The sequence below is a fragment of the Lampetra planeri genome, chromosome 8 (assembly GCF_965212315.1).
Source record: "Lampetra planeri chromosome 8, kcLamPlan1.2.h2, whole genome shotgun sequence".
Lineage (NCBI taxonomy): Eukaryota > Metazoa > Chordata > Hyperoartia > Petromyzontiformes > Petromyzontidae > Lampetra > Lampetra planeri.
The window spans coordinates 9,507,609-9,524,608 of record NC_136114.1 but is presented as its reverse complement, the minus strand read 5'-3'; the positions used below and the strand labels follow the sequence as shown (position 1 = coordinate 9,524,608).

The window sequence follows — 17,000 nt, the reverse complement described above, 5'->3', positions numbered from 1 at the left end:
AAGGGGGGGTGGGCAGGAGGGGGAAGGGGGGTGGGCAGGGGGGGGTGGGCTAGGCGGGGGAAGGGGGGGTGGGCAGGGGGGGGGGAAGGGGGCGTTGCGCGCGCTACCCATGATGCTGTGCGCCGCGACATGGCGGACCCCGGCTCCAGGTACGGTGAGAGCGGAGGGGAGAGCGGCGAGCGAGGGGATCAGAGGGGATAGGGGATGAGAGAGGGGATCAGAGAGGGGATGGGAGACGGTGGAGCGGGGAGAGACGGTGGAGAGAAGTGATGGTTGAGGGGAGAGCGTGCACGCGAGACGTGTTGTTCGAGGGGGATGTGAGAGCAGCAGTGTTGGTGGTGTTGAGACGGCGAGGGAGGTGGAGGAGACTCGGGGGAGCCAGCGAGTAAGAAGGTCGATCAGGAAGAGAAGGGGGTGGTGCGGAGGGAGCCGAGGAGGTGTTGGGGAAGACAAGAGGGCAGGTGATGGGTAGTTTACAGACGTCGGCTTGTAGGGGTAATGAGTTCTGTTATACATCAGCTGGGACGTGAGGGCTGGGAGAGGAGGGACACGAGGTGGACAATGTAGAACCTCGTAGGGCGAGGAGAGTGACATGGGGAGGAGGTCGTGGACGAGGTTTTTCGCGTCGGCGACTAACCGGGAGATGGGACCGCCCCCCCCACCTAGAGGATGCGACCCGCGGGGTTAGAGGAGTGTAGGTGGGCAGGGGACGTGAAGGATTCATGAGAGCTGGGTGGTAGGAGGGCAAGGGCAGGCTGGGTGGGTTGAGAGCAGGGGACAAGAGACGTGGACAGGAGAGCACAGAGAGACACAGAGAGACAGAGAGACAGACACAGAGAGAGAGACAGAGAGACAGAGAGAGAGACAGAGAGACAGACAGAGAGACAGACAGTGAGAGAGACAGAGAGAGAGACACACAGAGAGACACCGAGAGACAGAGAGATACAGATAGAGAGAGACAGATACAGAGAGACAGACAGAGAGAGACAGAGACGTGCGATGACAGAAGAATATTAAGGACAACGAACCGGACTTGATGTATTAGGGGGTGGACGGGACCCACCGTGAGTGCTTGGACACGACAGGAGGACGGGCAGAGATGACAGGGGGGCATCGCAGACGGGGACAGGGACATGTGGCAAGGGGACAGACCCCGGGGTGGACGGACCAGAAGGCCACCTTGTCGTGGTGGGGGCCTGGAATGTATTCGCATGATGTTTTTACGTAATATTTTCATACAACATGAACGTTACAGTCTGATGCATTGATGTGTGTGTGTTGTTTTTTTTTCTGTGTCGTTGCAAGCAAATCCTGCCCACCGTAACGCGTTTAACAGGTACGTGAGAAGACAAGGTTTTGTTCAAAGACGTTTTGTATGTCTCGATAAGGACACAAAATAAAGTCACCAAGTGTTCAGAATTATCCACAACTAAATAAGAGTGTTTGCAGGAGGATCTCACTTGTGGATAGATAGATTTAGATTGTTTGTGTGGCAGGTAATCCAAATTTGCAAGTATTATCACCCGCATAGGTACTAGCAAGGGTCACGAAATAATATATTGATAATGGGATACTGTCCCCAATGTAAACTGTACCAAATATGGTACACCCACTCCTGTATTCTGTCGTGTCTGTTTACCCTGCCTGTAACATGAATCATATTTCATAGTGCTCTTGTTTAGTCGTGCTAATACAAGGCCATCAATGTTGTTGTTTTTTTAAAGAGGCCACCAACTCTACTGGACAATTTGTTGAACCATAATGAATACAGTTGTGTTTGTGCCTTTGTTATTGTTATCCTGTTGGATTGTGCTTGACCTTTTCAGGTTTGATAGAGGGGGACGAGTATGTTAGACGTGGTCTAAATGTTAGAGAAGACACAGGCGATAGCTTGAGGCTCTACACATTCTGTAGCACACGTCTCTTCTTCATTTGTTAGACTGTGACGTGGAGAATACATTGGAGTAGGTGTGTGAAAGGTTAAAACAACCGGAAAGAAATGAAAAAATAAACGTTGGAACACATTTCAGTAAGTTCGCCAACTTCACTCTTTCGTGAACTCGTGTGTGATACGATCATTGTCAATGCACAGCATCAAACAACACGCTGTATGCATAAATAACACGACTTTCACCTCATTACTCATTCTGAAGGAAACCCCATTCACAGTTTTCTTGTGGCTATTCTCCAAAATGTATATGTTTACACGTTTTATTTACGAGGCAGTGTTTGGCTCGGTAGTGACTTTGCCTTTTTTAAAGCCGAGCTGGTCAGTTTGAGAGTAATGATTTGTTAATTACAGTACAGTAATAGCCAATGACCAATTCGCACACAAAGCACACAATCTCGTCATATCTCTAATGTACAGGCTCAAACCTGCACGCTAAGCGGGGTTGAGTCTGGATATTGCTTAGATGGGTGACCAAAATAATGTCACAGGTGTAGACTGCTCCGGTGCTGCATTGCCAGCAGAGGGCAGTGTAGACGAAATAATTGTTGTACTGTAAGATGCGCCCAAAGTCTATGCTCCTCCCCAGCTTTCAACCTACACTGGCCAGAATGGTGATATATTGTAGCATAACGCCCACGATCTTAACAACATGGAGAGGCATTCCTCCAGCGGTAGATTTACAAAAGGGCAGTACGCGTACATGCTCAATGCATCATTCGTATTCCACTTGTTGGTGGCAGAGTGAGTGTGGATGAGCGGTGGTGTAGCGGTTAGCGCGCTGCGCTATGAACCTGGCGACCCGAGTTAAATTCCCGCTCACGGCCAACACCAGTGACGATTATCTGATGTGGCCCTAGGCCTCCCATTGGTCGACTCAGCCTGAAATGAGTACCTGGTGCGGTGTGTAAACATTGCCACTGGGGCGACAAAGGCGGTCGCGCGTGGTGCTGGCCACCCACCCCCTTGTAGTACCGTTCCAGCCTTCATAGGTGCTCGCTAACAGCACTTGCCCCCACAGTATGCTAAGGCTATACGGGGGATATTTGTCTTTGTGGATGAGAGGTGGCGGCGATGAGGAGGCTGAGCAGGAAGAAGGCCCTGAGTGCCGTGCGGGAACTCGACGCTTTCCCCAAGATCCCCGAGAGCTATGTGGAGACCTCAACCAGCGGAGGCACAGGTGAGTGTGTGCTGAGAGGGGCGTCAGTGCAGTGGTTCGCATGCTGTGCCCGCAAACTCGTCAATACCTGTGTTCGATGGTGGTGGCCACAGTTGGCGTCGGTGACAGTAGGTCTCGGAACCAGTATCGTGCTTCCCCAAGGTCAAATCTGCTTTAGCTGAGTATGTGGTGCAGTGTGTCAGCAATATTGGCATTGGGGAAGCAAAGGTGGCTGGGAGTGTTGTTGGCCACACTAACCTCTCGTGTGCTGTTCCAACATTAATAGGTGGCTGCTAATAGCATTTGTGTCAGTTATTTATATGGCTATCAGGGGGGTTCGTTGTGTTTTTCGGCTATCCCACTGCACTATGAATGGCTGTTCTATAATAGCTGTTCACGAATAGCATTGGCGCAACAGTTATCAAGGCTCAACAGGAGGGATGTCTGTGGATCTGCGAAGACCATCTTGTGAGACAAAAACATGTATGCATGTGTGCAAGTATTTTTGGCTCACGTAGACTATCCATTGCAGGCATGCCATCTGGTGGGCGTTGATGGACGGTCACAAACCGAATATAATTAAAATTTTATTGGACAGGCTTATGCTAGTGTTATAAAACATGATGAATCATGGCAGTCTGCAAAGTTGCCAGGATAAGCAGTGCTTGTCTTCACTTTATTTTAATCTCATTTGTGATTCTGTAACAGTGTAGTAATTAAATTATGCGATATATCAACATTGAACTTGACTGAACAAACGCTGATATTAAGGTTTGCATATAAGTAACTTTATATATTACGTGTTCAGGAGATGGTATGAGGATTAGAGTTTTTGTGTTGTTCAGTACATACTGGGGTTGTTTAGCAAAGGATTAATGAAATAACTGTTTCCTATGCTAAATGTAATTATACTTATTATGCATGATTATCCTCGCATCGTCAACTTGAGCCCTAGTCGGAGCTGCTAAGGTGGGATAATGGTTGAGAACTTGGTGCCAGGATGATACGTCTGTCCATGACCTGAAACGATCTGGCTGCTGAATACGTAATTCTCTCTCTTGCAGTTTCACTCATCGCCTTTACAGCCATGGCTATCCTTGCGCTCTCAGAATTTTTGTATTTTCGTGAGACGTGGATGAAGTACAGTTATGAAGTAGACAAAGATTCAACAAGGTATGTATTAACTATTAATTTTCGAAGACATAACTTGGGCATGCACATGAAATATATCGATATCCACCGATTAAAAACGATTCTCGATTAACACTTAATACTTTCATGTGTGTTCATTTTTGCAGCAAATTAAGGATAAATGTTGACATCACTGTAGCAATGAAGTGCCAATGTAAGTACAAGGCATACATCTTTTAATAATTTATACTCTTAATAGCACCCATGTCTGCATCCTAACCAATGTTTTTCATTGCCATCATGTTTGGGAACATGACACACTGATGTGCCTTATCTAATTCCGCTCGTTGTTGCAGATATCGGGGCGGATGTGCTAGATCTTGCGGAAACAATGGTGACTGCTTCGGACGGGCTCATCTATGAGCCGGTACGGTTGCTGTCGCGTGCGTGTTTGAGCTGTGATTTTTTTTCATGTCAGTGACATCCACCAAAGAATGTACTGTAATGTTTTCTCAGTGTAGAGGAGTATTGTGAGTAACCAATAAGGGGGCGAACAGAGGGAGGTGCGAGTGGGTTGACAGTCAAAGATGACGTAACGTCACGGGTTGTGTCAGGGGCTTCGGAGAGCACCTTCGGGAACAAAGGCGGGGCCGAGCTGGGGGGAGGAGCCGCCCAAGGGGTTTTTAAGGGGGACAAAGGCGTGGTCGTCGTGGGGAGCGAGGGTAAGGATCGGCTGAAGAGGGTCTCCTCGTCGTGGAGCGGTGTTGGCTGAACCCCCGGGCAGACGAGTGGGAGAGCCAAGGGGGATAGCCGAGGGTAGGACCCAAATAGTGTTCAGTGTCCGGGGTAAAAGACCGAGATAGAGTGCACTTACACTGGTGCGAGTGTAGGATGTCGAGTGTGACAGCGTTTTAATGAACGGCAACAGCCCTTATAGTATTCCTCGTCTCCGCGTGGTTCTACTGCACAACATTAGTCATGGGGATGCTGCCGCGGTGTAGCGGATGGCCCCATTGCACTTGCTACCGAGAGGTCGCTAGTTCTCTCTCAATGGGAATTTTCTTTTACATTTCTCTGCCGCTGTCCACCCAGCAGAACAAATGGGTACACTGCAGTCGATCGGAAGGTGACGTGTGATGTGGTTTAGTGTGGGTAATCCTATATCTGGCCAGCGTGGAGGAGTACAATAACTCAACAATGCCTTTTATTTCATTAGGTAAGACCCACTGAGCTATATAGCTCTTTTTCAAGAGTGACCTGGCGATAAATGATAGCTCAATGAAGTGGCTTACCATCATGTGGAAATATATAGCAGTCAAATACTCTAAACGCCTGTTTCTAAATGCGGAGGGTAAAACCTGAGGACCCGGAGAAAAATCCACACGACCACGAGAAGAACATGCAAACTCCAAATTTACAGGCATCAGGGTCGGGATTGAACCCACAACCTCCTGCATACCAGGCGAGGTAGTTAACGTCTCGCCAGCGTGGCGAATAAATATACCCTTTCGGGATGGCCTCTAGTTGAGACCCTCCTTCCATCAGTGGCATGAGCAAGTAATTGCAGGGTTGCCCGTTTTACTTTGATTTCCGCTAATTTCACTTATGTGCATTGCTAGTTTTAACCTGTTGAATTCTTTAGAAAAGCATAGCACTTTGCAAATGATTGAAAGCCACCTCAATGATGCGCCATACCATAATGTGAAAAATGGAACAAAGGTTTGTGTACTGATTGCATTAATTGTGCATCTTTTTTACATTTTGCAGGTTCACTTTGAATTATCACCATTGCAGAAAGGTTGGCAGAGGTATGCAGCACTTGTCCATGAAATGTCTCTTCATGTTAATAACGGTTATTGTGAATTCTTACTCATAAAACTGATTGTCCAACCATAAAAACTGATGGTAGGTTGAGTTGAGAGAGTCTTCTGAAATGATAGGGAATACATGTAGATGAGCTCTGAGATAAATAGGGGTAAGGGTTATTATGATTTTGAAATTGGAAAATTTATTAGTTGATTCAGAGATGACTAGGAGACTTTTGGAATTGCCTAATGTGGGCCCTTACACAAATTCCAGTAAAATCTTAGTAGTATTGTGCATTGCAATGTTGTACATCTCCATTTTGTCTTAAATTCCAAAGTGTATTGAAACACCTTCATGCTATAAAACCACACATGTGAAATGAGTTTCTGTCACTGTATTTACAGGATGCTACAGATTATACGCAGTAAGCTGCACGAGGAACACTCGCTACAGGATGTGCTCTTCAAGACCGCATTTAACGGTGCCCCTACCATCATGCCTCCCAGGTATATGTCCGAAATTGTGTGCTCACAATAAAAATTCAAGTAAAAATGCCGTGTAATGGATGGCAGTAAAAGTTTTTGAATGCTTGGGTTTTTTAAGCTTAAATTTCCACACCCACGTGCCTCTGCATTGATGGGAAACGTTTGAACCCTTCACTGATGTTAATAAAAGCACTGCGGGGCAGAGGTCGCAATCGGGTACCCGATACCCGTACCCTATCCGATACCCGGCTACCCGTACCCGGCCGGGTATCGGGTAGGGTACGGGTAGGGTACGGGTACCCGTTTGCGACCTTGGTGCGGCCGGGTACGGGTACGGGTAAGGAATCAAAACCCGTTTGCGACCTCTGCTGCGGGGCTTGAAGGCTATGCGATGACGGAGAGTACCTTAACCTCCCGCACGTTCTGGTTTCTAAACGAAAATTATTTTGTTTGAGTCCAAGTCAAATGAATAACCGTTGACAAACGTATATTATCCAACCTGCATTTATTCTGGTGAACTCTTCAGTGCATGGATGTGGGCGTTTGCGTGAGACTACATACATCATTATTAATGTCTACAGCCGTTTTCACCCAATGTGCCCAATCTCATCGGTTCTTGCAAGCTTTAGCAGGGTAGAGCTTAGTTAGTATTTGGATGGGTGGCCACCAGGGCTTGCCAGGTGTTGTGGGTGTGGGGATGTGAGGTAGGCAGGAGATGGTAGTGTATTGTGTTACCCCTCCTATGCTTGGTGCATTTTCTCCAGACACTCCCATTTTCTGCATAAATGAAGTCAAACACTGATTAATGGAAGTGATCAAACACCCCAAGGATACTCCTGAAATGCAGATTGCTCTTGAAAAGTTTTGACTTAGTGAGCCTTTCTTGGCTGAAGGACATCACAGGTGTACATCTGTACATTTGGGTTGCATTCTTGAAAACCTGAACTGAAGGTGAAAAATCGTACTTTATGTTGAAACTATCTTCCCATAAGGTCCCATTATATGACCTAAGATGCATTTCTAAGAACATATTTTCTGACCCAAAATCTACTCAAATAACAGTTTGCAACACAACTAAGATATTTTCAACCATAAATATGGAGATTAATTACTCGACAGGTAATACAAAAAATGCTGCATACTGTCATTTACTAATCATAAATTAGCCCACATCGTACGAGGTCTTGTTCGGTGATGCTGTGGTGAGGATTGGAGGGGGTACAGGGAGGGTGAGGGAGGGACAGTAGGAGTGTACAGTCCAAAGCGTGGGGGAATGGACAGTATTTTGATATTTCAACCAAAAAAATATAATTTAGGATTTGAAAAACGTAACAACAAAACAAACGAGACGTAAAACGGAAGGAAGTTTTACTTCATGACCGTAATTACACATAATCGTAAATCTAATTCATGTATATCGGTGTACACTTTTACTCAGTGGGTAGCTGCAGTGCAGTAATTGAACTGTAATGAAAAAGTAATGTCATTAGAAAAGTGATACCGTTCCAATGTAATCATTGCCTGCATTGGAATGGTTTTAGTTGTCAATCGATGCCCCTGTAGGCAAGCATTTCATGCATTTCCATCCTAATAAAAAGGACACCAGTATAGGGAATTGATTTGTATGACTTGTTTTGCATTGTGCCACTTTGTCTCACCACAGTACGTGGAATTGCCTATAACCAATTCACGTGGAATGTGCCCAATATCATGTCAGGAAAGCCAAGGAGAGTTCAGCTTTGTTGATGTTTCGATAAAAGACCTATCTTGATTCGAAGCTTTCGTTACTGGAGGAATCCATACTCTTTGGTTCTTTCGGTAAAGTCATGTAGTCACATAAAAGCCAGGAGGTGGCAGTACAGGAATGGATTTTTGAACCTATGTGTGTGGTGCTTTCAGTTTTTACCGCCTCGTATGCTTGCATATTATTGACTATTTGATCTTCTCCTACAAGCCAAACACTCATGAATGCAATTGGCCAAACATTTGAGTGTGGGAATTCTCCTGAAAATTTCAGGAAAACCTCGCCAAACGCGAGGGTTACATTCCTGAAAAATGCCGTTTTGGGCAAAACTAAGTTCGACAAATAATATGCCTTATAGGAAAAATCTGGTTGTGTTCTTGGGTCCGAAATCATAATTATTTCCCTCTTTGTTTAACTAATTCTACAAGCTTTCTGCCCTTTTTATTGTACTACAGGATGATGATTCGCACTGCATTTCTTGCGTCTATGTACACTCAATTTCACCTCAACACAAAACCCCCATCTTCTCTTCCCGCACTGTGGCACTCACGTCCACCGATCGCTCCTGACACCAAATTGCCAGCCCTGACGCTCGCCCTTAACGCTGTCAATTGAACGTTAACGATTGGCCATCTCGGCGTCCGTATCACTGACGTCCTCAACGAGTGGACGGCTAGATGAACGTTTGCGTTGTGCGTGCATATTAATGTTTTGTGTTTTTTAGGGAGGAGATCCCACAGGGATTACCTGATGCCTGTCGAATACACGGTTCATTGCTCGTCAACAAGGTGGCTGGAAACTTCCACGTGACGGTCGGAAAGTAAGTAGGTGACACTGCACCGTCTGGGTCCCTTCGCTTGCTCACAGGACATGAAGCAACATGTACCTTTGCAACCTCCGGAATGTGTTATCTCATTCTAGTGATACTGTTAATGCAAATGCATTGTGCATACTGTGTATCAGCACATGTTCGCTAAGATCAAGTGTTGCTCAGAGAGTGCAATATAAACATACGTTTAGATGTGATTGATATTATTGGATATATGAAATCGTTTTTACTTTCTGCGTGCCATTTCTAATTTGCAAGTGTTTCATATTCTTGTTTTAATATGGTGTACGTTCAAAAGAACGTGACACCACTGCTAATGTGCTGGGATGTTGGCCAGAATGTATTGTTTTAGTATCGTGTTTCCTCATGTTGTGTTAGTCACCAAGCATGGGGAGCATGTTTATTGTCCTCGTCACATTACAGTGTCTGTCATATGATATACTTTTAAACAGAATGGTTATTTTATTTAACCATGACCCTCATTAGGCATGCATAGCCTGAAGCTCTGGCCTGTGTCTCTGATCAGGTCACGCTCCATTTGACCTGGCCCAGTCCTGCTTCCGCGTGAGATATTACGTTGTGTTGCATGTACACTTCGAATTGAAGGCCCTTGGCAAAATCACCATGCACCAACTGGGTGCTTTCAGCTGCGGGGTTGTGTGTTTTGAAGCAGAGGACAGTTCAGCAAACTCCATTGTTGTATACTTCTGTGGTCCCCCGCTTTCAAAAAATCCACACTACCAGCTTGGTATAGTATAATAAGTCCCACGACCTATGAGCCATGGAGAGGTCCTCATCGAGTGGTCGATTAACACAGGGGCTGTAAATTTACATGATGATTTCAAGATATAATTGGACCCATTGGTGCTCATGTGTTGTCTATCATTGTTTGCGTTTCTTAGGGCGATTCCACACCCTCGGGGACATGCACACTTGGCTGCTCTCATCAGCCACGATGGTGAGGACCAAGGTCCATTTGTTTTTGAAGCGAGTAGCCGTTCATAATTTGCTAAAGGATCAAGGCAAAAACCAACATTGCATTGTGTTATTCAAGAAACCAGGTTCAGATTAACAACAGTGGTGATTTTTCATATATATGAGCAGTGGTATCATTACGGTTGCAAGGTGGTAGTGGATGCCAGAAATTTCATATGAGGAAAGATTGAGAAAAAAAACTTGTGATGACCTCTTGACTTGCATGTTGAATGGTATACTGTAATGGTTTCACGGCCTTTTTAATCATTGTGTGATGTTGACTTCTGGGCCAAGTTATTTCAGTACATTTTATGAAATGCCTTCGTTTGTGTAACCATGACTCAGAGTGCGCATAATTTCACATGGGTGACATCTCAAATACTTATGGTCTTATCATTTTGTGTCCAATGCAGCGTACAACTTTTCACACCGTATTGATCACTTCTCCTTTGGGGAGCCCATCAGTGGCATCATTAACCCCTTGGATGGTTCCGAGAAGGTGTCCACTTCACGTGAGTCCTCTTGATCATGTAATTCATTTGCTGTAAATTTCATTCTGTCATAGAAGAAAAAATGTGAATTGTCTACAGTGTTATACATGGATGAGTTAAAATGGATAATTTTGAAAAGTCAAGCTTTTGTGTATATGAAGACAAGAATAAATGTATGATGGGACCAAATAACAATGAAACTGAGAATGTTGAAGCTGGCCCAAAGTGTTCGCTTGCCTAAATAAATGCTGCTTTATAATATTAGGAAAGCGAATAGGCCAACGGGCTAAAATAGATTAGCCCGGCAGTTGGCGAAGGCCCACCCCTGTAATCTAGCACTGTGGAGGCGAGGGTTGGCGGATCGAACGTATGTTGTGAAACTCCCTTCCCATGGGCATCGATGTACCATACTCTGGCTTGCAGTCCAGAAAAGTGCAAACTATTCTCATCTGTCCCTTCTGTATCGGGTCGAGTGTTGCACCTTCTCACGTGTGGGATTTCTCCAGGTGCTCTGGTTTCCTCCGTGTGTAAACACCCTTGAATTAGCTGACAACAACTGTGGCCTGCTCACCGCCTGGCTGCCTCAAAGCTTATCTGTGGTTCTGCAGCGATTGTGGAAATTTGCATGAAAGATTCTATGTAAAAGTCAACATTAAATTATAGTATTTGTATGTAAAGACACAATGGATTTATCCTCATGCTTTACTTTAAAGAATATGAATCCACCCCATATTGCATTACTCGTGCTTTAATAGTTTACAATCGTGTTGGTGTGTGGCATTTTCCTGTTCTGCATTCATGGCTCATGATGTCGGCTACGCTTGTATTGCAGACTCTCACATGTTCCAGTATTTTCTCACCATCGTGCCAACAAAACTACACACATACAAGTTCACAACGGACACTCACCAGTACTCCGTCACAGAAAAGGTGGGCCACTTGTGGAAGGGAATGCTGGCGGCCGTGTCCATTGATTCTTCGCATGGCCGGCTTTCGCTCTTCCCTTCTGTCGCACCGTGCTGAGCTTAGGGTTGCTATCTGAATATAATTTTTGTAGCATGGACCTCGCATCAAGGTGTGTCTCGTCAGCTCTGTTTCCGTTACTTTACTCCTTAAAAAACATGCATGCATGCTTTGACGATGTTGTCCACGGATATGTGACATTGAAGTTCGTGTTCGTGCGTGATCTCTGTTCCATATTTTCTCCAATTTAAACTTAGACAACCCTAATGCCTGTGCTGGATACGATTTGTCGCTGTTACTGTGACATGACCAAATTGCCTGTTTGTGTTTGTGCTCTAACGGCCGCGTTTGTCTTTCTAAGCCTTGGGCCGTCGCACTCACGCAATGTTGCTTCATGTTCGATCCCCGCATGTCACGACGCCTGCCGCTCACCCTGCTCCTTACTTATGCCAGCTCGCAGTGATGACCTCGTGGCTTCCATTCTCTACAAATGAGGGTGGTGTCGATGAGCAAGATGTGACCGCTGCTTTTATTGGAGAGTTGGTACAGCTCTGCAATTAAAGCGGGAATTACTTATTGGCTTCTCAACTTTAGGGTGCACTAGTTTTACTTTGTGAAGTAGGGGTTACAGTTAGTGGGGAGAAAATTAAATATATTTTGCTTAGGAAACATCTTTGTTTTAGATATGTGAGCATTGTGGGTTAGGCGTCAGTTTATTGCCAATGCACAGAACTATGTTTTGGTCTGCTAGCAAGTGACTAACATGGACATTTCTAAAGGCTTAAGAAGCACGCATTAACATTTGCTTGAACCTCATTTAATTATAACATTTTACAGCCCTCTTGTCGATCCGTTGCTGGATGAAGGCCTCCCCACACTGTTTATCTGATGATACTTTATGATGCTGATCATTGCGGGTTGGTGAAAGGAAGTACCCAGGATCAGTTCAGATATTATAGTCATGAATTGAACACGGATTGATAGGCTCTTAGTGCAGTGCACCGCTGCTCGATTTTATTATGCACTTAATAACACAATCAAACCGCTTGGAAGTGTATTTCAAACCTCCACCACTGCTGACTTTGAGCTAGTTAATTAAATAGGGTTTCCCACTCAAATACACATTGGACGGCATTGCATCTCGTGTTTAAAGCCCCCCCCCCCCCTGAGCTTGGTGGAGGAAATTGCACATTGCTGTGGTGGAGGTTCATGTTTTCATAGAATAGCAACTAATATAAAAATTTATGAGATTTAAATATATTGTGGCCTGCTGTATTAATATACTGTAGGTGAGAAACACAACTTATGCATTTTAGTAAAGGTATATTTTTTTACATTTTGTACAAAACGAGGCTTTATACCCCAGGTGGTGTTACCCACTTAAATCCTCAACTATTTGTGAGCAAGTGCCTCCGTATGAGCTAAACCGCAGGAGCATTGCACAGCGACACAGGGTGGCACGATGTTTACTACCTCGCCTGGTATACAGTCAGGTCGTGGGTTCGACCCCGACGCCTGCTGTATATTTGGAGTTTGCATGTTGTGTCCCCATTGTCGTGTGGATTTTCCTCTGGATCCTCCGGTTTTTCCCTCCCCATTTAGAATCAACATGCGTTTGGAGTATCTCCACGTGATAAGCCGCCTTGTTGAGCTATCATTGGTGGCCAGGTCGCGTCTGAAAAGAGTGGGCCCCTTACCTGGTAGATAAAAAATAGTCTTTAGTTGTATTAATTAACCTCATGAGCTGGGAGAGGCCGTAGTGTGAAAGGGGACATCGGCGAGGGCTGACAGCGCGGGGGGTGTGCACAGGAGCGCGTGATAGACCACGCGGCAGGCAGTCATGGCGTGTCGGGGATCTTCATGAAGTACGACCTGAGTTCACTCATGGTGACCGTCACCGAGGAGTCCATGCCGCTGGGACAGTTCTTCGTGCGCCTCTGCGGTATTGTGGGCGGCATCTTCGCCACCACAGGTACGTGATTTTCGGCACCGGCTTGACCGCGAGGCCAAACAAACATCATTGAATAGTTCGAGCCATCGTACATATGTTAAAGTTATTTTGTACCGTATGTAGCAAACCATGCTAATCTTTTAGATACAGCGCGTCTTTAAAATAACATGGGTAGATACCATGTCCCGCAATTAACATGGTTTCGGGGGTTGAGTATCCCATTGAAAAATCGGATCCACGAAGCTCAAATGTTGATCAGTGTGTACATCAAAGCAATTCTGAGATGTTCGCGCAGAAACGTCACGCTTGATAGTCCCGGTTTAATACTGTATTGCAAAGTAACTATTCTAGTACTGGGCCGTGCATTCCAACATTGGCTTGTGATTTAAACCGATCTCGTCAGATATTGTGGCAGTTGAAATTGTAATTGGTTTTTTAAATCTTAAGTTGTATTATACTGCTGTGGTGTAATGGTTAGCACGCTAGACTTGCAAGTGCGTAAGGTGGCCACTTTGATTCCATTTTCTGGCTTGGCAGTTGGAAAAATGGCCAGGTTTCTCATTTCTGTCCCGCATCTGCCCACCCATCCATATTAATTATTACACCACAGTGAGTCAATAGACAGGCTGTGTGTGGTGGAGTAAAGTGTGGGTATACCCACCTCTTCTAACATGTTTGGTCAACATGGAAGAGTAGACCAACTACCCTCAAGTTGGCTGTAGTGAAGCCCTTTCTGCCAGCATTGGTGTGAGCAAGCAATTGCAGAATCATACCTCGACTTTTTTTTTCATACAACTTGAGCACCGAAACATAACATTACAAGCTGGAATTTTAATTTAGTAGAAATATTTTTTGAAAGAAAAAATAACATGGGCTAATCCTGCTGAATGAACCAAGACAGCCATTTACTTAATAGATGAGGTTCACAAGGTTGAACCAGGACCAGGGATATCCTGATTAAACAAAAAGCTGCTGGAAAATATTAGTCCGGAAGATTGAAAAGCCAGTGAACATAAAAGCAATATTATTTTACATGGCAAGATATACTTCCTGCGTCTGTCCATTGTCTTCTCTCGTTGGTCACATAGCTTTTCTTGTAATAGTGACAACGAGGCAGGCCTCGTGTCTTGTTCAGTGCAATGAGCCAGTGGTCGAAATTCCAATAGACAGGGCAAAGTCTTATCTATCGGGAAAGCAATGTCGACTTCCCACAGTGCTCTTTTAGAGAATTCGATTAAGGGACTGTGCTGAACCATAACCACCAACTGGCCACTTGCACGAGCGCATGTACCACCTCGCTGGATTGTGTTACTTTATTTGCTTACAAGTCTAATATTTTTGCAAACGATATCAAATATGGAAGCCCGTGTAGATATAAGAAATAATTTAAACAGTACATAAGCAGTACAATAATATATTTGTGGACATTTTCCACAAGCAATGTTTACTCTTTAATTTGTCTACCTTTTGCAGTCTAATATTCATACGAGTTAAATATTTGGATAAACAATGCTGCTTCTATCTTAGAACTCTTCCATAATACTGGTAGTGCTATTGAAACCTTATGGTGAAAATGATTTAACACACCTGTGTGCATATAATTGGATAGATTGACACGTGATTATTTATAGATGTGTGGTAATATAAAGGTACGTGTATTGCATTCAGTTACATCATCTTCTATTGCTCTTGCTGTATTGTCCAGTTATGGATACACTCTGGAACTCATTTAATGGCAGTGTCCCCCCACCCCCATCTTGAATGTTTCCAAACCCCTTGGCAGGGATGCTACATGGGCTGGTGGGCTTCCTGGTGGATGTGGCTTGCTGCCGATTCCATCTCGGGGCCTACCGCACCTCCACAGAGATGGTAAGACTGCCACATGCCCCTCCTGATAAAACGGTGGGGGGGGGGAAGAGATCACCATCTCCTTACCAAGGGCCCAATTAAGGATGACATCCAAAAATAATGCTTGTCAAAGCACATTAAAGTTAGAAAGTTGCCAGGTCTAAACCAATTAACTTGTATCCCATTCATGTTTTTGCATTCGGTTTGTGGGCAGCTTTCAAATTGTAGGTTTTTCTACCTCTGTGCTAGGGGTGCTGAAGACATGCCCAGAAATTCTGCAAGAGCCACAAACCCTTCCCCCTTCAGAAATTACACTTGTGGCTTTATTTAAAGGTCCATGGTTTTATTCATCAGCAAAGTTATTGGGTAGACCACTTTGGTGGATAGTATAGCATTGAACATTTGGATGGAGGCCGTAGCACCGCTGGATGCAAAGCTGCCCCATAACTTAAGAGGCAGACAAGGACAGTCTTCAAAACAACCTCCAGCTGTTTAACTGGGTTTGAGTCTCATTTTTTGGTGCTGGCGGTTAAGTTTTTTTTTGGACACAAATATATTAAAGTAGCCCATTTTTCATGACCCAAATAATAATGTAAATGCCTTAATGTGTTTGGGATCTTGTGAATTAACGCATACAGATATTGCATACATTTTTGGCATGTAATAGATTGGCTCATTTCGATAATCAACGATTCAATGCAAGTCTGGTAAATGAAGCGCCTCTTAGTGGTAGGGTTCATGAACCAATACAGCACCAACAGGCAGTGTAAATGCTCACCTTGGATTCTGTCGTGTACAAAATCATGCTAGGTGAAGATGCATAAAGGCCTAAAATTAGTGTATGCCCAAGGGGATCGATTATGGGACACCAATATATAACTGGCAGTTGAGGTACAAGGCCATTTTGGTTCAGTGGTCTATACTTACGTGCTTGGGTTCCTTTTGAACCACTTAAATGGTTTGACACATGACCCTGTGGCACCATTTGAGGCAACCTAGAACCGAGTCCCATTGTCCCTCAAACCTGTTTCAAGCCTTTCCAACTAAAGCGTAAAAGCAATCCGCTAACGCTCGTCTTTTTTCCTGACAGGTGGAATCGTCACAGTCAACAAATGGGAAATCTCCACTGCCAAACGTCAGCAATGGACTTCCCATCACAGGATGAGAGCCGTTTGTGGGTGGGAGCTCCTGGGAAAAAAACAGTGTGCAATACCCCCAGGGACTATCAAAGGTGGAAAACATCCACCAGGCTACACTTAAAAATAAATTTGTAAATCAAAAATGGAGGTGAATAAAACTTTTGAATTCTTAAAGTTTCCAACATTTACTGAGCTATTTTACATGGTCTGGAAGAGCAGTGCACTTTGGTTATCCACAGTTTTTCACAAGGCCTGAAATTTGTCCAATTCAGCCAAAAATAAAAAGGAGATTGCCCTGTGAGCATTCGATCAGTGCTCATCTCAGCTTACAGCCGAGCCAGTGGTGCAAGTTCCACTCAATGGGGTGGGCCCCCCACCTCAAGCACTCAACTGCTTCAAAAGCTTATTTTTATTTATCCCAAGGAGGGATGGATATAACCCCCACCAAATCAGGATTTCAAAACACAACCTTCCAATTCACTACCCCTGGGCTCACAGGCATTTAAGATGTGTTACTATAAACAAGCCATT

General features: G+C 44.7%; 1 protein-coding gene across 3 annotated transcripts; it reads left to right on the top strand.

Moving 5' to 3' along the window:
* The first annotated feature begins 75 nt into the window (after positions 1-75).
* ERGIC2 (ERGIC and golgi 2) lies at positions 76-16,643 on the top strand. 3 transcript variants are annotated; one of them, XM_078596939.1, is made up of 16 exons: positions 78-149; positions 1,306-1,336; positions 1,940-2,029; positions 3,014-3,128; positions 4,172-4,280; positions 4,406-4,452; positions 4,595-4,665; positions 6,006-6,046; positions 6,449-6,550; positions 8,998-9,093; positions 10,005-10,060; positions 10,491-10,589; positions 11,401-11,498; positions 13,341-13,503; positions 15,266-15,351; positions 16,421-16,643. In XM_078596939.1, exons 4-16 carry the CDS (start codon positions 3,023-3,025, stop codon positions 16,493-16,495), a joined length of 1,149 nt encoding a protein of 382 aa, XP_078453065.1. In that variant the 5' UTR covers positions 78-149; positions 1,306-1,336; positions 1,940-2,029; positions 3,014-3,022; the 3' UTR covers positions 16,496-16,643. The 3 variants fall into 3 exon arrangements, with proteins under 3 accessions (XP_078453064.1, XP_078453065.1, XP_078453066.1); XM_078596940.1 differs by having other exon boundaries at positions 99-149; positions 1,827-2,029; XM_078596938.1 differs by lacking the exon at positions 1,940-2,029 and having other exon boundaries at positions 76-149.
* Positions 16,644-17,000: the final 357 nt, after the last annotated feature.

Coding starts and splice junctions, on each gene's coding strand:
- ERGIC2 (XM_078596938.1), top strand. CDS start 3,023: ATGAGGAGGCTGAGCAGGAAGAAGGCCCTGAGTGCCGTGCGGGAACTC. Junction 4,666..6,005: donor ACGGGCTCATCTATGAGCCG/GTACGGTTGCTG, acceptor TACATTTTGCAG/GTTCACTTTGAATTATCACC. Junction 9,094..10,004: donor TTCCACGTGACGGTCGGAAA/GTAAGTAGGTGA, acceptor TGCGTTTCTTAG/GGCGATTCCACACCCTCGGG.